At 42.3% G+C, this 25,780-nt stretch overlaps 1 protein-coding gene across 2 annotated transcripts in view; it reads left to right on the top strand.

Annotated features, from left to right (window-relative positions):
- LOC144595214 (synaptopodin-2-like) overlaps positions 1–19,989 on the top strand; it is a 111,535-nt gene extending 91,546 nt beyond the window's left edge. For both annotated transcript variants that reach the window (XM_078402429.1, XM_078402419.1), the window contains one exon: positions 17,127–19,989. In XM_078402429.1, the coding sequence (XP_078258555.1) occupies positions 17,127–17,675 (549 nt within the window). In that variant the 3' untranslated portion in view covers positions 17,676–19,989. The remainder of the gene's footprint in view (positions 1–17,126) is intronic.
- The last annotated feature ends 5,791 nt before the right edge of the window (positions 19,990–25,780 follow it).

The raw sequence follows: 25,780 nt of genomic DNA, 5'->3' as shown, positions 1-25,780 counted from the left end.
TGATCATGGCAGTCTTTGGTATGTCTTCCGGATGCACAGGAATCTAGTGGTAGCCCCGCACCAAATCAATTTTGGAGAATACCATGGCACCTTCCAGCCTAGACGAGAAGTCCTGGATGTGCGGTATGGGGTAGCGGTCTGCCGTGGTGATGGCGTTAAGGCGCCGGTAATCTCCACATGGTCTCCACCCCCCAGATGCTTTGGAGACCATATGCAACGGAGAGGCCCACGGGCTGTCGGACCGACGGACAATGCCCATTTGTTCCATCTTCTGAAATTCTTCACGTGCTACCATCAGTTTGTCCGGCGGCAACCTCCGGGCCCGAGCGAAAACGGGGGGCCACTCGGTGGGAATGTGATGGACAACGCCGTGCTTTGCAGAAGGGGCGTCGAAACGCTGAACGAGCAGCTCCGGAAACTCAGCCAGGACCGCAGCATACGGGTCGGAGGCCGCGACAACGGCCTGGACAGTCGGGCTGGGCGGGGTGGCAGGCGGAGGAGCAGCAGGCTCATCGCTGCTAGCGGAAGATCGAAGGCCTTGAAACATTGAAACATATAAGATAATTAGGGGATTGGACACATTAGAGGCAGGAAACATGTTCCCAATGTTGGGGGAGTCCAGAACAAGGGGCCACAGTTTAAGAATAAGGGGTAGGCCATTTAGAACGGAGATGAGGAAGAACTTTTTCAGTCAGAGAGTTGTGAAGGTGTGGAATTCTCTGCCTCAGAAGGCAGTGGAGGCCAGTTCGTTGGATGCTTTCAAGAGAGAGCTGGATAGAGCTCTTAAGGATAGCGGAGTGAGGGGGTATGGGGAGAAGGCAGGAACGGGGTACTGATTGAGAGTGATCAGCCATGATCGCATTGAATGGCGGTGCTGGCTCGAAGGGCTGAATGGCCTACTCCTGCACCTATTGTCTATTGTCTATTGTCTATTGTCTATTGGCCTTTACCTCGGACATCGGCTACTAGCGAAAAGGCCCAGAGGAAATCTGCGTCCAGGATCGCCTGACCGACTTCCGCGACGATAAACGACCATTCGTACGTGCGGGTGCCTAAAGACAGAGACATTGTCCGCGTACCATACGTGCGGATGGGGCTACCGTTAACCGCGATGAGGGTAGGCCCTCTCTTACCAGATCGGGCTTTGAGGTTGGTCGGCGGTACGATGCTGACTATGGCTCCCGTGTCGACCAAGAACTATGTGTCCGTGAATCGATCTCTGACGTAGAGGCGTCGGTTCTGGCCAATCGCAACTGCCTCTATGTACGATCGGCTGAGGCATTTCCCGAGAATGTGCAAGGTGAGCGGCAGTTGCGGGCTTCTCCACCCCATCGCAGATGATAATAATACCAGCCGCGCTTGTGCGGATCTTTTTGGCGGGGTTTCGGAGAAATGGCGGGAGTTGCGGCGCCATCTTGGTGCCATTGCGGGCTGCTCGATGCTGCCGAGACCCTGTTGATCGAACTGTGTTTTTTCGATTTTGACGCCATGAGCGCATCAGCTTTCTCCGCGTATGCCACGGGGTCCTTAAAAGAACAATCTGTGAGCATAAGCCTAACATCTTCTGGAAGTTGCTCTCGGAATGCCTGCTCGAACATGAGGCAATCCTTGTGCTCACCTGCCAGCGCCAACATTTCGGCCATGAGGGCGGACGGCAGCCGATCTCCGAGATCCGGTAGGTGCATAAGCCTTTCAGCTCGATCATGCCTACTGAATCCGAAGGTTCGAAGCATGAGTACCTTCAGCGCCTCGTACTTGCCCTCTGCCAGAGGGGAAGTGATGAACTGCATCAACCGCGCGAACGTCTCCGGCGTTAGGGCGCTGACCAGGTAATAATACTTTGTCTCGTCCACCGAGATGTTTCTCAGGTGGAACTGCGCTTCAGCATGGGCAAACCACAGGTGTGGCTGATGTGCCCAAAACGGAGGAAGATGAACGCTGACCGCGTTTAGCTGCGGTACGCCGGGCGTTAGAACCGAAGAAGGGGCGTCTTGTCCCTCCATGGTAGATGATCGGCTAGATCACGTCGGTGTCACCAATATGGCGAGTCTGGAGGCTTGTTCTTTGTTAAAAAAGTTTATTGCGGCACCAACTCAAGGTGGCAACATTGACACACTGCACAGTAGAAGAGATAATTTTCTGTGCATGATTGGAACATTCTACAAGGATTTAATAAGCAGTGTTTTTTAATAATGTTGCAATAGTTAATTAAGTGCTGAGAGAAGTATGGGATTGGGGCAGGCATATAGGCGTATACAGGCAGGCATACAAAAAGCCTATTTGCCAACATTATGGAACACAAGCATCTAAGGATTCGAGGTCACCATAAACCACTGTGCAGTATTTCTAAGTAGAAAGCTGGTGGGTCAATATGGTACTTATATTTGATCCAATTTACCAAAATTCAAAGTGGGAAAAATAGCAACTCAAATTTAAATGCAAAAGGCAGGATTCTTGCAACAATTTCTTTGGTAGTATTTGTCCAATCAAACAAAGATTCACAAGTTTCTCCTGTGGTGAATTACCACTTCAATATAGGTAATTTAGTTATCCAATCCACTATACTATTTTCAGTCTGAAGAAGGGTCTCGACCCGAAACGTCACCCATTCCTTCTCTCCCGAGATGCTGCCTGAACTGCTGAGTTACTCCAGCATTTTGTGAATAATACTATTTTCAGCTTTATACAAATTGTCTATGAAATAAAAACATGTTTTGCAGCAACTTTGTTACAGCTGAGAAAAGAAAAGTAAAAGTAAAAGTTGTGTATTATGGCGAGTCTGGAGGCTTTATTAAAGAAGTTTATTGCGGCAGCAATATTCAATTACAAAGTATAACCAACGAGATTACAGACAACCATTAACTCAAACTGTTCGCTTCGAAGTTCTCTTCCCACTGACTGGTTTTGGGCGCCAAAACCACCACCTGACCTAGCTGGCCAATCCGAGGGTTCGACTCTCAGGACCAATCCCTATGGTCGCTACAGTACTTAAACACTGACATTGTAGTCCCACTGTCACAAGTTTGCCAACATCTTTATATTGATAATGATTGCTCTTTTCTCTTCATTACCATTCAAGGTCTTTTATCCTTTCCAAATTAACCAAGTATTAAAAAAAACTATTCACCAAGTTAGGTCCCGATCCAAAAAGTTGTCTCCATAGCTGTTGCCTGATCCACTGAGTTCCTCCAGCTCTTTGTGTTTTGCTCCTTCCCGACTCTGCGGACTATTAGTCAATTTGGTACTCTGATTTGATGTTAGGTGAACTGTATTGTTGTTATAGGTAAATTGTGTTGTTGGTAAGGATTGGAGAGGGTCACTTTGTCTGGGCTGCAAATATTGATTTTGCTGTTTCCAAAGAGAAGTGTCCATATTACATAGTCATTTATTGCCTGTGCCATGAATGCTGCTCTGCTGAGAGATGAGGCCTGGGACAATTTGCTGGCATTTCCCAGGTAACCTTCCTAATTGACCTGCATTTCATACCCCTTAGGCTCTGCCTGCTTGCAGTCTTACTCCGGTCCTGGGTGCTGTGTTGGGATTGTTTAGTTGTACAGCGGCATACAGCAGAAAGCAATAGAAATTCTGTTTGCAAATGGCCTGTTTTTGTCTCATACAACATAGAACAGTACAGCACAGGAACAGGCCCTTCAGATCACAATGTATGTGCTGAACAAGATGCCAAGATAAACTAATCTCATCTGCCAGCACAATGATCCATATCCCTCCATTCCAAGCACATCAATATGCCTAGCTATAAACCTCTAATGGCAGCCTAACCAAAGTCCTACAAAGCTGCATCATCACCTCCTGACTCTTATACTCAATGTCCTGACCTATGAAGTATATAAAACACCTTTTCACCACTCTATTGGCTTACATTCCCATTTTCAGGAAGTTATGAACTTGGAACCCAAGATCCCTTTAATGGCTGTTAAGGGTCTTGCCATTAACTGTACACTTTTCCCTTACATTCAACCCCCCAAAAACAACAGTGCAAACTTGCTTGGGTTCCAAAAACAACAGTGCAAACTTGCTTGGGTTAAACTCCATCTGACATTTCTCCATCCATTTCTGCATCCCACTGTGTACTTTGACAGTCTCTCCACAGTCCACAACTCCAGCAATCTTGGTGTTGTCTGCAAACTCATTAACCAACCCATCTACATTTATCACCAAGTCATACAAAAAAATATATATATATATCACAAACATCAGAGGTCCCAGTACAGATACATGTGGAACTCTACAGGTCATAGACATCTAGCCTGAAGAACACCCTTCTGCCAAAACCCAATGTCTTCTATCAGGAAGCCTGTTCTCAATTGATACAATTAAGTCACTGTGAATCTCATTCGCATCTTAATCTTCTGGATCAACCTACCACTGGGGACTTTATCAAATGCCTTACTAAAATCCATATAAACAACATCCTCTGCACTACTCTCATTGATCTCCTTTGTCACAACCCCAAAAAATTCAACCAAGGTATGACCTTCATGTACAAAGCCAAGATGAGTGTCCCTAATTTAACCCATTCTCTTCCAAATTGGAATAAATCCGATCCCAAAGAATCCTCTCCAATAGTTTCCCTTCCACTGATGTGAGGCTCACCAGCCAATAATGCTCTGGATTCACTCTACTTACCTTATAAAGGAAAGGAACAACATTGCCTCCAGCCTCCTGCGCTAAAGTCTAATTTCAGTCCCCTATCATCAATCTTGTTGTAACAATGACTCACAAATTCTCTGGAATTCTCTGCCTCAGAAGGCAGTGGAGGCCAATTCTCTGAATGCATTCAAGAGAGAGCTGGATAGAGCTCTTAAGGATAGCGGAATCAGGGGGTATGGGGAGAAGGCAGGAACGGGGTACTGATTGAGAATGATCAGCCATGATCACATTGAATGGCGGTGCTGGCTCGAAGGGCCAAATGGCCTCCTCCTGCACTTATTGTCTATTGTCTATTGTCAAACTGGGACAATCAGTAAATAGATCTTCAAATGATGCAGGAGTCATACTTGGACATTTGCGCACATGAAGGCTATGCTCCAAGGTATTGTTTTCCGCTTATCAAAATGTATGGACAATGGACCTTGGATCCACAAAACAAGAAAACTGAGGTTATAATTTTTGAGCTCTAATGTGCAGGCCACATACCTGACATTGGACTCTTGAAACAGGAAAACTACTCTGAGCTCAGTCTTTGTATGAGGTTGCCCGGAGGAAAAAGACCATGCTTTAAGGATGTTCCCAAACCTTCCTAGAAAGATGTTATATATTCCACGACTCATGGGAATCTCTCGCTTGTGACCAATCAAGGCATCAAAAGATTGGTGAAGGTGTTAACAACCTTTAGTCTTTTCACCAGAAACTCATGGCAGGCCTGAGCAAAGAAACTGAAGGAATGCATCACTTCTCATTCAACCCACCAACCAGCCCATTAAAATAGTCTCCAGCCCCACTCCTGCCATGGTCTATGTATCTCCCAATGCTCCTCATTAGCCTCAGAACAAGAAGAAATGCATCCTCAACCTCAAGGATAGCCGAAGAAAAAAGAAGTCCAATTTAATGAATATGCATTTCTTCTTGTTCTGAGGCTAATGAGGAGCATTGGGAGATACATAGACTATGTCAGGAGTGGGGCAGGAGACTGTTTTAATGGGCTGGTTACGGGTGGGTAGAACGGGAAGCCTAAGAAGAAAGAAGTCCAATTTAATGAAGATGCCAGCAGTTAAATATTAGGGAAAAAATTGCTAATGGTGGTATCCTCTGTGCAGGGCTCACTACACATTTTGGAGCATGTAGTGAGCCCTGTAGCTATCCAGTCAACTCTCCCAATGCAGCAGAGTATCCCTTTCAATTAATGTAAATGCAACAAAGCACTATTGTAGAGTGCATCAAAAAGCTTCATTTTCTGTAGTTATAGGAGGAAGTGTATATTGCATGATTAATGTTGCCATTTGGTGTGTGACTAACATTCAAAAATATCAAATTCTCTAAATGAATTACTGATAGAAGTGCACAATTCATTTTCTAGCACAACTATTTCGAGGAGTGAACACTTATACAATCTACCCTACCTAAAATGATTTGTATATATAAACAAGTTACTATTTGACTCAATTTCTGGGCAGTAGTAATTTTAAAAATATATATTATCACCCAATCAATCATCTCTTTTGCTCTTACACTTGTTAAAATTACATCTTTTGGCTATTTTGATGCCTGCTCCCTTTCCTCATTTATGAACCACTCTGGACAATTATTCCTAGTTTTGCTGCCCACTTTTTTCCCCTCATTCATTGCCTCTTTCCCACTTGTCTTATGTTTTTTTGCTTTAGGTCTGATTTACCTTTGATGAGGTTTTTAATTTAGACCTTTGGTTAAATTCCTCCCTTCACACTGTGTTACAATTCTTCATTTATTTTCCTCTGCCGATCTACTCTAACTATTCAGGCCCTCAGTAATTCATGTTAAAAACAGTTAAGATATTACTGTTCAACAGCTCAGTTTGCAGGTTCTTTCAATCTCATCTAACTTTCATCCCTACTCTCATAGACATGAGTATAAGAACATCAGGACATAAACAGGAGAAAATTATCTATGCCATTAATAAAGATCATTGGTGACTTCCTCCTCATTTTCCTATGCTACCTCTAAATTGTTTGATTCATTAAATATCTAGAAATCTATCCATTTCCGTGTTCAATTTCACAGACTGAGCCTCAACAGCCCTCTGGAATGGAGAGATTCACCATCCGCAGTATGAAAACATTTCACCTGATTTCAATCTTAAAACAAAGCCTATCCTCATACCTCCTGGCCAGGGTCCAGAGTCCTCAACTCGAACATATGACATTTGATCCCCTCAGTCCCATACTTAACATAGATTATGACTAGCTAGGACCCAAGCACCGATCCCTTCAGAACCCTTGGTTAAAGCCATCCAACCTGAGAAGGATCCATGTGTTCCTTGCTTTCCTTGCCATATTTCCTTGCATTTTGTGCTTTAAAAGAACCATTGCCACAACTACTGTGCTGCGCCAAATAATTAATTCTAGCTGTAACTCTCACTTACATGCATTGTACAGAAATCATTTATCTCCTTTGACCTCAAGGGCAATATCTTTTCCCACAGGAAGGGTGATGTGGAAGTGCAATTATGATTTCCATTTCCTTTTCTGCCATCGTTGCCAATAATCTAACCATTTCTAAACAAGAAATACTTGGCTAGCCACTAGAGATTGATTTACACCCATGCCAGTGTACAAAAGAATTTGAAATAATTGTTTGCTTTCTGAACTTTAAATGATATCACCATTACCATTCAAATTCCTTTGCAATACTTTCTTACACAATGTAAAACTCAGCTTCCTATGAACTGTGATTTAACCATAGCAGTGCCATGAATCAGACATCTTAGCATCTTATTCTTTCCAAAATATAGATGAATTATACATTCTGGCATGTTATGCAGCATGAGTATTTTTTATTAAGAGCAAAATCTTTTGAAGTTAACTAGATCAGCACGTTTAATTAATTTCCTATGTAATTATCAAATTGTTTACATGTGCTACACTGTTTTTGCATGCTCAAATGGCAGACTGATTAGAGTATGGGTCTATCCTACAAAGGCAATATTCAGCTATTGTCGGGACAATAATAACACTGACAGAATGTGATCACAAATGGAATTACCTTGAGAGAGGAAAGCTGATTGAGCTCCACAGAACCATTGTCGTTATCCTGCGGTAACACCTCAGCAATTCATTGGTTCATAAGTTCAGAGGAGCAGAATTAGGCCATTCGGCCCATCATGTCTACTCCACCATTCAATCATGGCTGATCTATCTTTCCCTCTCAACCCCATTGTCCTGCCTTCTCCCGATAACCCCTTATTCTCGGACTGATCAGGAATCTGTCAATCTCAGCCTTAAAAATATTCATTGACTTGGCCTACACAGCTGTATGTGTAGGGCAATGAATTCCACAGATTCATCACCCTCTGACTAAAGAAATTCTTCCTCGTCTCCTTTCTAAAGGTACTTCCTTTTATTCTGAGGCTATGGCCTCTGGTCCTAGACACTCCCACTGCCAGAAACATCCTCTTTCACGAGGTAAGTTCGGTAAGTTTCAATGAGGTCTCCCCTTAGCCTTCTAAACTCCAGCGAGTACAGGGCCAACAGAAGCTCGTCCTCTGTTAACCCAATCATTCCTGGGATCATTCTTGTAAACCTCCTCTGAACCCTCTCCAATATCAGCACATCCTTCCATAGATATGGGGCCCAGAATTCCTCACAATACTCTAATTACGACCTGGCCAGCTTCTTATGGAGCCTCAGCATTACATCCCTGTTTTTATATACTACCAGCACTCCCAAGTCCCTTTGCAACTTTGCTTTCTGAATTCTCTCCTAATTTAGAAAAGAGTCTACACCTTTATTCCCACTACCAGAGTGTATAACTCCACACTTTGCTATGCTGTATTCCATCTGCCACTTCTTGTCCAAATCTGTCCAAATCCTTCGGCAGAGTCCCTGCTTTCTCTACACTACCTGCCCTTCCACCTATCTTCATGTCATCCACAAACTTGGCCACAAAGCCTTCAATTCATGTATCCATATCATTGATATACAACGTGAAGAACAGCGACCCCGCGGAACACAGCTACTCACTGGCAGCCAACCACAAAAGGCCCCTTTGTTACCACTCTTTGCCTTCCGGCATTCATCAAAGCTGCTATCCATGCTAGTATCTGCACTCTGATACTATGGGCTCTCATCTTCTTTAGCAGTCTCACGTGTGGCACCCTATCAAAGGTCTTTTGAAAATCCAGGTAAACCACATCCACTTCCTCAAAGAAGTCCAACATGTTCGTCAGGCAAGATTCCCCTTTCACAAAACCATGCTAACTTCGGCTTATTTTATTATGTGCTTCTAAGTACTTAGATACTTCATCCTTTCGAATGGCTCTAAAATCTTACCAACCACCGTAGTCAGGCTAACCGGCCTGTCGTTTCCATTCTTCTGTTTCACTCCGTTCTTAAACAGCAGAGTAATATTTGAAATTTTCCAATAGTCTGGAACCACTCCTGACTTGAAAGATCACAATTGATGCCTCCACAATCTCTAAAGCCACCTCTTTCAGAACCCTGGGGTGCAGTCCATCCAGTTCAGGTGACTTACCCATCTTTAGTCTGAAGGAGGGTCTCGACCCGAAAAGTCACCCATTCCTTCTCTCCCGAGATGCTGCCTGACCTGCTGAGTTACTCCAACATTTTGTGAATAAATCGATTTGTACCAGCATCTGCAGTTATTTTCTTATACATCTTTAGACCTTTCAGCTTCCCAAGCACCTCATAGTAATAGCCACTCCATTAACTTCCACCCCCTGACTCTCTTGAATTTCAGGCATGTATCTTCCACTGCGAAGACTGATGAAAAAACGTTTTCAATTCATCTGCCATTTCTTTATTCCTTATCACTTCAGCATAATTTTCCAGCAGTCGAATGCCTGCTCTTGCCTCTTTCTTACTCTTTATATATCTGAAGAAACTTTTGCAATCCTCTTTTATATGATTGGCTGGCTTACTTTCATATTTCATCTTTTCTCCCTGTATTAGTTACCTTCTGTTGTTTTTTAAAAGCTTCCCTATCCTCTAGCTTCCCGCTAATCTTTGCAATGTTATATGCCTTTTTCACTTTTATTCTGTCTTTGACTTTCCTTGTCAACCATATTGGCTTAGAACTTTTCTTTCTCTTTGGAATGAAAAGATCCTGCGTCTTCTGAATTATTCCCAGAAATTCCTGTCATTGCTGTTCCACTCTTATTCCTGCTAGGGGATCCTTTCCAGTTAACTTTAACCAGCACATTCCTACATTTCCCTACATTCTTCGTAGTCCCATTTACTCAAAAGTAATACCGACACATCCAATTTCAGCTTCTCCCTTAGGTTGCAGGTTGAATTTTATCATATTATGGTCACTACCTCCTAGAGGTTCCTTTACCTTAAGCTCTCTAATCAAATCCGGTTCACTACACAATATCAATTCCAGAATTATCTTTTCCCTGGCAGGTTCAACGACAAGCTGCTCTAAGAAATCATGTCATAAGTACTCTACAAATTCCCTCTCTTGGGGTCCAGTATCAACCCGATTTTATCAAGTCTACCTGCATTTGAAATCCCCCATGACCACTGTAACATTGCTTTCTTACATGTCAATTGTATCTCCTGATGTAATTTGTACCGTATATCCTGGCTACTATTTGGGGGCCTATGAATAACTCCCAACAGGGATTTTGTACCCTTGCAGTTACTTAGCTCTACACACAAGGATTATACATCTTCCGAACCGATGTCACCTCTTGCTAAGGACCAAATTTCATTCCTTGCCAACAAAACTACCCCAACCCCTCTGCCCACCTATCTGTCTTTTCGTTAGGAAGTGTAACCATGGATATTCAGCTCCCAGCTCCAATCCTCTGTCAGCCACTTCAATGTAATGCCCATAACATCATACCTACCAATTTCAAACTGCGCTAAAGCTCATCCACTTTGTTCTGTATCCTACGTGCATTCAAATATAACACCTTCAGTTTGGTATTCACCATCCCTCTTCTCACATGGGTCCTGATTTTACCTGACCTTTGTCTCTTATCCCTTCTTAAACTTTCTGTCCTATTCTGGAGACTTTAGTAATCTCTCCTGCGCTCTCTTTCCCTTTAACTTCATCCAAAAATTCCAATTTGTTCAACTCACCACCCCCCCACCCCCCCTCCCTTCCGCCTCACCCCTCCACTATTTAGTTTAAAGCCCTATCTATCTCTGGCTACGCGGTTTGCCAGGACACTGGTCCCAGTTGGGTCCAAGTGGAATCAGTCCCATCAGAACAGCTCCCTCCTTCCCCAGTTCTGATGTGCACATGTCCCACAAATTAACATCGACTTCTTCCACACCAATCTTTGAGCCGCGCATTCAACTCTTTGATCTTCACAACCCTATGCCAATTTGATTGTGGCTCAGGTAGCATTCCAGAGATAATTACCTTTTTGATTCTGCTGTTCAATTTAGTCCCTAGCTGCTCAAATTCCCTCAGCTGAACCTCTTTCCTTGATCTACATACGTCATTCGTACCCACATAAACCATGAAGACTGGATCTTTCCCCTCCCGCTCCAAGTAGCTCTGCAGGTCAGACGAGATGTCCTGAACCCGGGCACCAGGCAGGCAACATAGCCTTCGGGACTCTTTGTGACAGAGATTAGTGTATATTTCCTCTTATAATACTATCCCCAATGACAACTACATTTTTCTTGTCCCTCCCTTGTTGAATGGCCTCCTGAAACACAGTGCCCTGGTCAGGTAGCTCATCCATCCTACAGTCCCCACACCCGTCTGTCCAGGGAGCAAGAATCTCAGATCTGTTTGACAAGCTCAAGGGCAGAGGTTCCTGGAACACTGTCCTTACCTTGACTTCCCTGCATGCCTACCTTGCAGACTCACCAATTCTTGTAATTTGTTGGAGTGCAGATTCCTGAGACATCAAAGTTCATCTGAATACAGTTTCAGAGTCTTGATGGGAGCCACCTGAGCTCTCACTTCAGCACATAGACATTTGGTGGCTTCCATATGTGATGCCGTGGAAGCTGAACATTGGCCTTAAAAGCACTGCATTATTGGACTGCAAGGTCCTCTGCAAGATTATATATTCCATAACATTGCACACAGGAGTTTGGTATTAGTTTTGGTGCAAGGGTGTTTATGAGGTAGGCTGGGAGATCGAGCTACATCCTTAGCCCAAAGAAGGAGAGCTCTTCAAAAGCCTGATTAACAGCAGGGAAGAAGCTGTTCCTGGTAACACGTGCTATCAAGCATTTGTATCTTTTGCCTGATGGAAGAAGGGAGAGGGGGCAATGACCAGGGTAGGCTACCTTTTGATTCCTTATGAAATGTAGATGGAGTCAATGTGGGGGGATGGGGGCCTGGTTTGTGTGCTGGGCTGTGCTCCATCCACAACTCCACCATCCCATTTCCTGTAGTCAATGACTAGCTCCTTTCCTTGTAGGCATCAAACAACCAAATTGATCATACCCATTTTTTTTGTGTAGGCTATTCCACTGAATTCTTAATCAGATCTTTCTGAAGCAGAACTTGAATGTGACATCATCTTCCAAGAATGCCACTAAATTGCACTTTAATTGGAGCTTTTACATTTCTTTAAATTACTGGATGCGAATTCATTTAATTTAACTAGTTAAATGTTGCAATCCTATGTACAAATAAATAGGCTTACACTCGCTGGAATTTAGAAGACTGAGGGGGATCTTATTGAAACATATAAAATTCTTAAGGGGTTGGAGAGGCTAGATGCGGGAAGATTGTTCCCGATGTTGGGGAAGTCCAGAACCAGGGGTCACAGCTTAAGCTATATTTAAGAGGGAGTTAGATGTGGCCCTTGTGGCTAAAGGGATCAGGGGGTATGGAGAGAAGGCCATGATCAGCCATGATCATGTTGAATGGTGGTGCAGGCTTGAAGGGCCGAATGGCCTACTCCTGCACCTGTTTTCTATGTTTTTATGTTTCTAATGGAAAGTTGCATAGACACAAAAAGCTGGAGTAACTCAGCAGGTCAGACAGCATCTCTGGGGAAAAAAATAGGTGACGCTTCGACCCAAATGTTTTGACCCGCTGAGTTACTCCAGCTTTTTGTGTCCATCTTCAGCAGTTCCTTCCTACACATGGAAATTTGCATGTTGCTTACTACTGCTTATTTCCACAAGTTTTAGAATTGTACTTTCATTGTAACTACCTGTTGATCCCAAATTTAGCAATGGGACTTCCCATTCAATGCATATAGAAAGATGTGTTTTCACTTTTCTCTCAGAATGCACAATTTTTCAATTTACTATACTTTCTGAGATAGAGACCAGCAGGTGAATTATCACAGTAATATTTATAATTTAGTGATGAGTGCCATCAAAGATTAGGGGATTGGCAGGGGGGAGGATTGGAATCATGTAGGTGATTTCAATATTATAAATTTCACAGCAGTCTTACTATGGGTGTCATTCAAACATTGTATATTGGAAAGTGAGGGAATATAATAGGTTTGCACACTTCAATGAACCTTCCATCAAAATGACGATAGCTTAACTAGGATTTGTTTCAGCGCTAAACTCTATGAATTTAATATTTGGTGATTGAGATGGGTGGGAGAGATAATAATAATAATAATAATAAACATTTATTTTATATAGCGATTTTCCAAGTGCTCAAATACACTTTACAAAAACAGTCATGACATAAAAACAAACAGACGAACTATCCTGAGATAGGTGCGGATTTTAATTCTACCTGAGTAGGTAATTAAAATGCCTAGGGTTGTTTAACCTCTGACTTCCTAACTGGATCCTGATGTTCCTGTATTTTTCCTTCTCTCCTGAGCAGAGAATGCTTAAGCACCCAATTAAATCCAATGAGATATTTCTTTAGCTGTTTATAAAAATATCCATGGCTGCAATTTTCACTCAACCACGATTGAGGAAGTCTTTGAGATGATCCTGCCAAGATAAAATGAATCAGAAGGCAATCATTAAGACATTTGAGAGGTAAACTTTTATTTTGCCCTTTGGAACTAGGAAGACTAGAAAAACTTCCATGGCCATATAATTAGGCTTCTATGCCTCAAATGCCAATTCCCCTTTTCTCCTGTGAGGCTTTGCGAGAACCCCAATCTCACATCTATCTGCATGTTGTCTGATGGCCATGACTGATCAATATTTGCAGGATTAACAATTGATTTAAATCCATATTAAGCTTGAAGTGGAGGGACAACCCTAGAGCCACAGATTCATATCAACAGAGAAAGGATGTAAACTATTGGTATGTATTCTTGGCCCAATGTGTATAAAAATGTTCTGGGTTAAAACAGACTCACAAACCAGATGCCTAAGAATTGAATGAGTTATGAGTTATAAATAAATCTACTCAAAGATCATTTAAGTACACCACACAATAATTGAAACAGTGTTTTCCATATCCTTATAATGCATACATCTTATTCCAAATAGCTACTAGTCACAACTGTATTATACCTACCAACTTCATGGTAGAGTAATGGCATATCTACATCACAAGGGTGACTAATCCAATTAAATTACACAATAATACTAGGTTGGCAACTCATGATCATTAATATTTTAATATGTAGGGATGTTTCAGAACTCTGCTGCATCAGAGAAGGGGTGTGGGGAGAAGGGGGATGGTGGTGGGGGAAGAGAGTGGGGTGGGGGAGGGGGACTCGGGTCAGGGGAGAGTGGGTTGGGGAAGAGGGGAGAGTGGGGGTGGGGGTGGGGGGGACGGGGACAGTGAGAATGGGAGTGGGGCGAGTGGGTGGAGGGGCGGGGGTAGGAGGAGGGTGAGGGTGGGGGGGAGGAGAGAGTGGGGGAGGAGGGGTGGAGGAGAGTGAGAGTGGGGCTGGGGGAGGAGAGAATGGGGGGGGTAGGAAGGGTGGGGGGGAGGAGTGAGTTGGGGAAAGGGGGTTGGGGAGAGTGAGAGTGGGGCTGGGGAAGGAGAGAATGGGAGGGTGGGGTGGGGGAGGAGAGAATGGGGGAAAAGGGGGAGTGGGGAATGGGGTGGTGGGGGAGAGTGAGAGTGGGGGTGGGAGGGAGAGTGGGATTGGGGAGGAGGGCAAGGTGGGGTGGGGAGGAGGGGAGAGTGGGGGTGGGGAAGAGGAGGGGTGGGGGGAAGGGGACAGCAGGGGTTGGGGGGAGGGGGTGGAGGTGGGGGGATGAAAGAGTGGGGGTGGGAGGGAAGGGGGACAGTGAAGATGTGAGAGTTGGGGGTAGGGAGGGGGGATAAGGGGGATTGAGTAGGGGGATGAGGGGGCTACACCAATACAGGAGAGGCTTTGGGTCCAGGGCTCCTCAGTCACACTCTCTCCCCTTCCCTGTACCCCTCTACGAGGAACGGGCCCAACGGGCCCACGGTCTAGTATATTACTAAAAATCTCTGTCCGTGTGTATGTGTGTTTGTGCACACCATAACTTTGGTGCTTCGCACAGCCAAAACGGTACACCGTAGCGCCACATTTTTGTACCACGTTACTCACCATTATCCTGGGCATATTATGTAACAATTCTTATTCAAATTGAAGCTACATTTTTAAAGCTAGAGACATTTTAAAGACAGTGTTGAACGCACGGGCACTGGTAAGTGCCTTTCGCAGCCAACGGCTCCACGGAGGGGAGTGGGCTTGGTGGCTGACTGGGTGGAGGGGAGGGTGGGGATAGGGAGAGGGTGGCGGTAGGGGGGCGTGGGATGGGGAGAGGAGGGGGAGAGTGGGGATGTGGGGAGAGGTTCAGGGAGAGTGTGGGTGGGGGCAGTGGGGGGAAGGAGAGAGTGGGGGTGGGGAGGGGGGGAGAGTGGGGGTGGGGGTCAGGAGAGGGGGAGGTGGGAATAGGGGTGGGGTGGGGGGAATGGGGGTGGAGGCAGGGCTGGGGGAGTGGGGGTGGGGGCAGGGGAGGGACAAGTGGGGGTGGGGTAGGGGGGGATGGAGTGGGTCAGTGGGGGGAGCAGGGTGGGATAAGGGGGATTGTGTGGGAGGGTTGAGGGTGCTACATCAATAAAGGAGAGGCTTTGGGTCCAGGGCTCACTCAGTGACATCCTCTCCCCTTCCCTGTTCCCCCTCTACGAGGAAGGGGCCCATGGGCCCAACGGGTCCACTTGGTCTAGTATATTACGAAAACTCTCATCTTGTTTGTTCCCCCCATATGTTTGTTCCATATATTTGTTCCTGTCATTTCTGTGTCCGTTCCTGTATGCCCTTCTTTTCCACAAAAAAACGGTACACGACCCACACAATTTTAGGCTCCCCTTACTCACCATTCTCCTGGGGACACATTCTTCCAAGTCTCATTCAAATTGCTCTTAAACTTTTCAAGTTAGAGAAATTTTAAAGTTTGAAATTTTTTAAAAATTAACTTATTAAACCGATTGCTTGCCATGTTCAGCGTGTGACGTCACAATGGAACCCGCACGAGTGACCACCAATGAGGGGGGGAGGGGGGGCCACCATGACCTTCGGGGGCGGGAGCTGCCAGAGTGACGGGAATACCCAAAGAGCTGTTGCTGAATAATACATGCGCCCCCCCCCCGCCCGAGTGATGGCCAATGAGGGAGGCGGGGCCACGAGTGGCGGGACCCGCCGGAATGATGGGAATACCCGAAGAGCTGCCGCTAAATAGACTTGCGCCCGTCACGGCTCACGTTTAACGTCACCATGGGAACCCACAGGCTCCGCGCCTGCGCAGTTGGGTCCCGTTCATCTAATACTTATGTCTACTTACATCTCACCCCATTGGTCTGGCTACAACGTGGGGGCAATTCAAATTAAAGTACGGGGGGGGGGGGGGGGGGGAGGGAGGGAGTGAGGGAGGGGGAGAGAGCGGGAGAGAGAGGGATATATATATATATATATATATACATATATATATATATATTCTCTCCCTCCCTCCCTCCCTCCCTGTGAGTTATAGTTATGCATATGTATATATGTATATGCACATGTATGTACATATATATATATGTGTGTGTGTGTGTGTGTGTGTGTGTGTGTGTGTGTGTGTGTGTGTGTGTGTGTGTGTGTGTGTGTGTGTGTGTGTGTGTGTATATATATATATCAATCACTGGAGTGAATAATGGAGGTGAAAAGGTTTTTCCTCATTTCGGTCTCCAAGTCTCCAAAAGGTCTGCAGGTTGCCTCAAGTAAATTGCCTCAAGTGTGCAGTGAGTGGATGAGTAAGTGGAATAGCATGGAACTAGTGTGAATGGGTGATCGATGGTCGGTGTAGACTTGGTGAACCAAAGGACCAAAATGCCTGTTTCCACGCTGTATCTCTAAATTATCATTCTGATCTTACGTGTCTTTATGTTTATGTTTTGCAACCCATAAGGTGGCATTTACAAAGGACGATGTGTCTCTCAAACTCTGGCTCAGTATATATATAAAACAGTTGCAGAGCACGAGTAACTGCATAGATTATTATTATTATTATTATTATGGCTTCCCCTTGAATTGTTTTTTTTCTTGTCAATTTTCAATCAGTACTTATTCCTTTTATTTCCAGATGCAGGCAAGAGATTTCAGACCTATCAATGCACCAGAAAAACTACGTTCATATGGGCTTTCTGGAGCACAAGCAATGCGACAATCGGCAACTAATATACCGGATACATCTTTTAAGAAACTGACCCCATGGGATGCTGCATCACAGTCTGTGGTTGGTTCAGTGGAGGAGGCGTTTTCTAAGAGAAACATCCAGTCATCGATAGCAAAGAATATTGTTTCAGCAGCACGTCGAAAAACATTACCTGAGCCTCCAGAAGAATGGAAAGCTCGAGTGGCATATGTCCCCCCACTTCCTAGCAGTTACTCTTCTATAACCACTTTCAATGTTAGAAGACCCTCTAACATAACTTCCTCACTGAAATCTTCATCCACTCCAGTGCCCAGCATTCATGGCAGTTCAATGTACCAACAACCATTAAGTTACCAACAATCTCTAACTGACTCTGACATGTCCACTGGGGCATATTCTGATTATGAAGCTTCAAGCAAGCAGGTAGCTGGTTCAAATTATAACCCCTTTCCACGAGGCTGGAAAAAACAAAGATGAAAAGGTTGGGGGGTTTTTCACAATGAAGATTACAGCATGACTTTTAGTTACAGAAAGAATAAACCCAAAATTAAAAACAGAATGAAATGAGAAGTGAAATATTGTTAGACAAAAGAGCAACATTTTCCTGGTGGATATTACTTTTAGTGTTGTGATCAGTAGCAAATGAGGTGCTTTAGTATGTGCATTTCAACTAGTTGCCCAGATACATATTGTTGCACATTATTCATGAATGAAGAATGTTGCACTAAACAAAATGTATCTGCATAAAAAATAGAGTACGAGATCAAAGGATCTATGTACTGCAACATTAACTTCATGGTATTATCTTCATTAAGAAAACCAACTGCCACAGATTTGACAGAGAAAATAAGAGAACTGAATAAGGCTGAAACAACTTTAACCTATTCTAAGTATGGATGCCTTTTAATTGTACAATCCTCAGTTCACATTGGAAAATTCACAGCATTAGGGAATTATTTAGGCACTATAATGTATACATAGACCTAGCTCTCTTGGTAAAGTCCTACAATAGATATGAAGGATTAAAATAACATTATATGATATAGAAACTTACTGCAGTTAGTGGGTTACGGACACAAAAGTTGGGAAAGTATTTATGGCTTGGAACATTAAATAACAACTCATATACAGAATTGTTTGTCTACTATTTCCATCCCAGATGAGGGGACCTTATCCATTGCAACATTAGAAAGTAAAACAAGTGAGCCCTTGCCCTCTCAGACAAACAGTGTGATGTGGTAAGAAAGCAATGCACATCATTTTTTTTAGTTCTTGGGAAAGGCGCATAATTATACAGATATATCATGGATGTAGCAATTTGTAAATGATAGCAGTTTCTGAGGACATTTTTTGGAGAATGAATAAACAGAACATAGTGCCAATTAGATGGTAGAGATACATTGAGTTTTTCTGGTTTAGATATAAATCATTCTTGGAACCATGTTAGTTAAAATAAGAAACAAACTTAGCTTATTATGTTGGCCACAGACTACAATGTATGGTATTGGCTATAACAAATATTAGGAAAATTAAATATATTTACATATTTCTGCTATTAAAACGATTCTGTTACAATATATAATAAAGTATATTGTGGAGAGTCATAGGAAAATCCTTTAGTAATACTTGCTTGACTAGAAGGAAAGATTTCATCGTAAGTCCCTTTAAATTTAATTAGCTATATTCTGAGACCGAACTAAAGGTGAATACACAAATGTAATTGGACTTTTGTACAGTATAACGTTAGGAAATCTGAGAATGATTGGTAAACATTGGCAATATTAGATTTAGAACAGCTTTGGAAGTTAATGAAAAGTATGTGTAATGTGTTTTTAGATGGGCGTTCAGAGTTAAGGAGCTATGAAGACAAATTTTGAATTGTTTTACTGGCATGTAGTAAAGGTGATGGGTTCAGTTTTGTAAAAGATAAATCAAGTTGTGCTTAAGGTTATGCACATCCAAAATATACCACTGGTCAATCAACCTGCAGTACAAGAAAAATCCATGTGCACATCACTCTGCTTCACGAGTTGTTGACATTAATTCTAGTACACTCCATCAACAAATGTCTATTTTTAGGTAATGTCAAGCATCCTGTTTTTTTCAGTATTCGCTGCTTTTGTTTTACATAAAAATAAATTACAGAATTCAGTTGAGAAATCTATGATTGTGTCTTATCTATTTGTACATTGCTTTGCTTTGGGCTTCCTGCACAACTTGCTTACTCAGCAAGGTCTCTCAGCATTACATGTGAAAAATATTAGGGCTTCAAAACTGCTTAAAAATAACTCAAAACAATACAAAAATTATCTATTTGCCCATTGCTTGAATTGACACCAATTCTCTATATTCCTCCTTTCATTGAAAACAATGGAAATAATGACAGGCGCATGAAACATGTACAATCAAGTCCTTCACATATGTTCTGCCCTGTTACATTTGTTTTTGTTTTCAGCTTAATGCCATGTCATAGGAATGTTGTAGAAATATTGTGGGTAAACTTACAACCATCAGGTAAATAAGAAAAAAAAAAGTTTCTTGTGTCTTTATATTTACCATATTTTGGGCACTTGTATTGTTAATCTTATGTAATCTACAGCGTAGTTTCAATTCAGTCAATTTTTTATTGTATTATAATGCTTATATTACTGCGTATGCCTCAGAACTAGTTATGCACTGAAACGTATCATACATGGCATGTCACAATTTTAAAAGCCGTTGGCATAAATATTTGTATTTTATTGCAATTTTTGTCAATTATTTTGCTGATTCAAAAAGTGGTACAAAATGTTCCAGAGCATTTATTTGACTTGCACAATTGACTTTAAAAAACCCTGTACTACTACAAAAAGCTTCAAAATAAAACATTTTGTTACCATATCATTATTGATACTTTTTTTGTAAACAAAAAGGAATGTGATTTTAATTCTGCAAAATTTCAAAAGTTCATAAAAATTCAAATATATTTTCACTTTATAAAAGCGAGTTTGTTTTCAATTAAAATTAACTTTGGTTTTTAATTTTAGTGATTTAATTATTGAAATATCTTTGAATCAAGGTCAAATACATGAACAATTACATTTGACTTTGAGTTTTATGCACTAAAATAAATATTTTAGATAGTCTCACAGTGAGAACTTATAGCGCCTCTGGTTTGGAAGGGCAATAATTAGTTACAGCTCATTCTCAATCTTGAGACCAAATGAGTCTTTTGGAAATGTAAGATGTAGCATTTTGGTAAGACAAACCAAGGATAGACTTGCACAATAAATGGTTGAGCCTAAGGAGTAGGACACTTGAGAGGCCAAAGAATGAAGATATATAGATCCATGAAAGTAGCAATAGAGGTAAACAGTACAGTGAAGAAGATGTTTGACATACTTGCCTTCATTGGTCAGGATATTGAATATAGGAATTGGGACATCATGTTATAACTGTACGATACTGGTAAGCCCACGCTTGGAGTACTGTGCGTAGTTCTGGTCGCCCTGCTATTGGAACCATGTCATTAAGATGATATGGAAAGAGTGCAAAAAAGATTTATGCGAATGTTACAAGCATGGGGAGGTTTGAGTTGGAGGGAGAGACTGAATAAGTTGCGTCTTTTTTCGCTGGGGCATAGGAGGCTGAGTGTAGAAGTTTACAAAATCACAAGGGACATAAATAAGTTCAGTGGCCACAGTCTTTTCCTCAGGATTGGACAGTCGAAAACTGGAGGTCTGTACTTATCACTTATAAACTTATGAACGTATGAAGCATTTAATATCATGAAAGGCATTGACATGGTAGACAGTCAGAACCTTTATTCCTAGGGAGGAAATGTCAAAGACCAGAGGGCATAGTGTTGTCATAGGGCGAACGTTTAAAGGCGAGGCAAGTCTTTTAACAAGGGTGCAGTGAGTGCCTGGAATGTGCTGCCAGGATTGGTGGTGGATGCAGATACGATAATGGTGTTTATGAGGCTTTCAGATATGCGCATCGATATGCAGGGAATGTAGGCATATGGATTACATGCAGTTGCAGAATATTAGTTTACAATCAGATTATCTCACATAAATTCTTCTGCAGATCCAGCTGAGGAAATTATGTTGGCAGTGAATGTTGAGGTTAAGAGAGATTAGTTTAATTTGGCTTCATGTTCGGCAAAGACATTGTGGGTTAAAGGCGCTGTTCTTGTGCTACTTTGTTCTCTGTTCTAAGAAAATAAATAAAGCAAGGATAAACTGCATAATTGATAAAGCCAAGCGTTTTTCTTTTACCCTGACTTCATTTTGATTACATGTGTAAATCCATTGACACATATTAGATTAGTTTGCCTAGAAATTGTTTCATGCCTTTAAAAATATGTTAACTTGGTCTGTGGGCCTTCTAATCAAATTTAATTAGCCCGTGATGATGAAAAGTGCACAGGAATCTACCTTCACCAGTTCTGCAATTGCACATCCAGCACAGGAATTTACGTTGGTGGTGTATGTGGTTGTGGTTCAGAGAGTAAAGTTTATGTCAGGAAGAGCTGAGATTCACTCATGGCAGTGTTACAGTGGCATTGAAGTTTGGATTGGCATTAAATGTGGATAGGATGTAACTGAGTATGAGAGTAATAGATTGGGTTTTAAGTGGAAGTAGTCAGGTCTGGTGAGGGGCTTGGAAAATTTCCACAGTGAGAGGGTTTGCATGGACTGTTTCATGGATGAACGTGTACATAGACATTATTGGCCTAATTGTCAGGCAGATGAAGAGCCTCATGAGCTCTGAAGACCAGCACAAGGACCCATTCGTTGAACAATCTTTAATACTGCTGCCCAAATCAGGGTATCTTCATCTATAAACAAATTTCATGGAGACCACAGGACCAGTTTCATAGTATATCAGAACGACTAACTATGGACGTGAACTCAGTTTCCCGGATTCTGATGAAGTAACCTATTTTGTCAGGCATACCTGAAATATATGAAACTCTTCAAAATAAATAAAGGAAAATATAAATTTCATATAGCTTCATTCTCACATGAAAAAAATATTCTATGTCACCTCAGAGAGGTGTAAATGAAAATAAATAGGTTGAGGTTTATTATTCTCATGTGTACCAAGGTGCAATGAAAAGCTTTGTTTTGCATGTTATCCAATCAGATCAGATATACCTACACATAAATATTATCAAGTCAAATTCAAATACAATAGAACAAAGTACAAGATACATGTGCAGAATATAGTTCTCAGGGTTGTAGCACATCAGTTCCATAGAAAAACTCCAATGTCTGCAGTGGGGTAGAGGTGAATCCGACAGTGCTTATGATTGTGGAAGATCAGCCATAATCACAATGACTAGTGGTGCTGGCTCGAAGGGCCGAATGGCCTCCTCCAGCACCTATTTTCTATGTTTCTATGTTTCTAACAAAATATGATGTTGATAGATAAACTTAATGTTTGTGAAAAAGGGGATTTTAAGGAGGATCTCACCGAAAGACAGGATGCATGGAGCTTTAGGCATCATTTGGTTGAGAGCTGGATGTAGATAAAGGTTGTAGGATGCAAGATGAGTGATAGGAGGGCGACATACGGAGAAAGTGAAGGGCAGGTGGTCAATAGGATCACAGTGGCACAACAATTGTCTTCCCTCACACTTCTAGGGAATGGGTTTGATTCTGTCAACTGGTGCTGTTTCTGAAGTGTTTCTTTGTTCATTCTATGATGAGTGGGTGTTCTCCAGCTGCTTTGCTTTCCTCCCACTTCATAAAGACATGCTTGGAAGTTAGACACAAAGCATTGGAATAACTCAGCAGGTCTGGAGAAAATGAATGGGTGATGTTTCGGGTCATGACCCTTCTTTGGACTGAAAGTAGGAATTGGGGGGGGGGGAGGGGGATGGAGAGTGAAATGCTGGAGGTGAGAAAAGACCAGGACCAATCAAGGCTGGCCACAAATGTCCACTGGCAAGGCAGTACCTGGTAAGCTCATTGTTGGCTGGGAATGGTGTGATCTGAAGAGGGAAACAATGTGGAATACTGTGGAAGTGGTAAAACAACTAGGGTGAAGGAAGGAGGCAGGGAGGAGAGGGGACTGTAAGAAGAAATTAGAAAAGTCAATGCGCAAACCACTGGGTTGTAAGCTACCAAAGCGAAATGTGAAGTGCTGTTCCTTCAATTTGCATGTGTCCTCACTCTGGCAATGGAGGAGGCCCACGACAGAAAGGTCAATATGGGAATGGGAAGGGGAGTTGAAATGGTTGGCCACCTGGAGATCCCATAGGCGTAGGCGAAACTAATGTAAGTGTTCAGTGAAACGGTCGCTGAGTCTACATTTGGTCTCCCTGATATACAGGAACCTACATCGGGAACACAGGATGAAGTAGATGCGATTGGAAGAGGTACATGTAAACCTCTGTCTCTGAACCCCTGAAAGGACTGTCTGGGTCCCTGGATGGAGTAGAGGGAGGAGGTTTTGGGACAGGAGTTGCATCTCCTGTGGTTGCAGGGGAAACCACCTGGGAAGGCAATGGTCTGGGTGGGAAGTGATGAGTGAACCAAGGAATTGCAGAGGGAGCGGTACTTGCGGAAGACTGAAAGATGTGGAGATGAGAAGATATGAATAGTGGTGGGATCTCTTAGTAGGTGACGGAAATATATGACAGAGGGGAAAAGTCAAGTTCCCAGAAGAATGAGTATATTTCGGATGTCCTAGTATGGGACTTAGTATATGTCATCTTGGGAGCAGATGCGGCAGAGACGGAGGAATTGAGAGTAGGGACTAGCATCTTGCAAGAGGCAGGGTGGGAAGAAGTGTAATATGGATAGCCTTGGGAGTCGGTAGGTTTGTAATATATGTCTGTTGATAGTCTATCTCCTGTGATGTAGACAGATTGAGAAAGGGGAGAGAGATATCTGAGAGAGTCCAGGTGAATTTGAAGGTAGGGTGAGAGTTAGTGGAGAATTAATAGACAAGATGCACAAGCCTGAGGGAATCTGCCTAAGCCCAGGGCTGCTGGTAAATGCTCTTCGGGTTCCTGCAGGTACCATAATTGTTATCTGTGGCTCTGGTCACCAAAGTAGAAAGGAAGAATAAGCTCCTCTACTGCTTGGGGGACAGAAAACGTTTTAGAAGAGGCAGTTATGGTCTGCTAATGCATACTTAAATTTGCAAGCTTAAATACATTATCAATACATTGGGAAGATACTGAATACCCTACCCCACCAAAATTGTTCATTTTTTAATGTTTTCCCTCCCTAAACTTAGAAGTTGTCTACCTCCCTGTTGGCTTTAATGAAGTCAATTGATGGGCACTGTTATTTTTAGGAATAAGTTCAAAGGTTTACATTTTCATTATAAAGTGTAAGTAATATCTAAATTGATTAACCTGAACATAAAACATTGCTAATGGTAGGCAGCGGATTGAAATGAATATATTCCTGACACACTGCTTTCATTTTAAGAAAAGAAAGTGCAGCATTGTAAAGGATTTCGAGACAAATTAAGAACACAGGGTTAGGTTCCTCAGTGTCATCAAAAAGAAGCAAAACAATTGTTGAGATCATGAAAGCCTGCAGAGGATGTTAATAAAAAAGCTTTAGCAATTATGGATGACCATTTGGAAGTAAAAGGCTAAATATAAAAACTTGAACTTAAAAGACTATATTTGGAATTAAAAATCTAAATACATAAGCACAGTATATATTTTAACCGGTTACTGGTAGCTTCTGAATTGAAAAATTAAAGAACACTATCTGCACCTTTGCAATATTTAATTAACCATCTTTCACATGATCGTTTTTGCCCTATTATGTATAAAGCCCTGTAAAACTGTGATCAGACATTACTCCAGATAATTTCTACAGTGAATGTCCTCTACGTTCAACCTTTCGATGGAAGAGAATGGAGTGACTGAATTGCCGAACACTAAATATAGCTGTTTGATGTAAAGTGGATGCCCGTCCTTGAGACCAGTTAATCTCCACTTTGGGGGCTGTGCAGACCACGGCAGATGTGAGCCTGGAAAGCCTGAAAACCTGCTGAGCAAAAAGGGACATCTCCAACCAAATCACTGGAAACTTATTTGAAGGAGACAATATTTAAGATTTCATTAAGGATCTGCACTCTTTGTCACAGGTAACATTATTTAATAATGGAAATGTTTCAGAGGCTTACTGTTTAATGATGAGGGCCATGAGAAGATATTGTTGTGTACTTAAAGAGATACCAAAATAAAGTATTTACTTTCTGACTCAAAGTATAGTTTGAAATTATATAACAATCAAAAAAAGTTCTATTTCAAACTTTCTTTACTATTGTTATAAATGCGTGGTTGGCTGATAATGTACACGATTTCAATGCTATGTGCCAAGAGAACGAGGCATTAACATTCTTGCTTGCATGTAAGAGACAATGATACAAAGAATTCATAAAGTTTTAAATTAGCAGATCTAAAATAGGAAGAGGGAATGCAGCAGAAGCATCAAGTTATGGGTAAATGCACACAATTCCTGTGGATACATTTCAATGCAAAAGTGATAAGTAATAGGAAAGTACAGTAATAGGAAATTTCTGAAAATGAGACCTATTGCTTCACTAATATCTGACTACACACT

Source organism: Rhinoraja longicauda, chromosome 1 (genome assembly GCF_053455715.1).
Source record: "Rhinoraja longicauda isolate Sanriku21f chromosome 1, sRhiLon1.1, whole genome shotgun sequence".
Taxonomy (NCBI): Eukaryota; Metazoa; Chordata; class Chondrichthyes; order Rajiformes; family Arhynchobatidae; genus Rhinoraja; species Rhinoraja longicauda.
The sequence above is the reverse complement of the archived record's forward strand: the minus strand, read 5'-3'. Positions and strand labels throughout refer to the sequence as shown.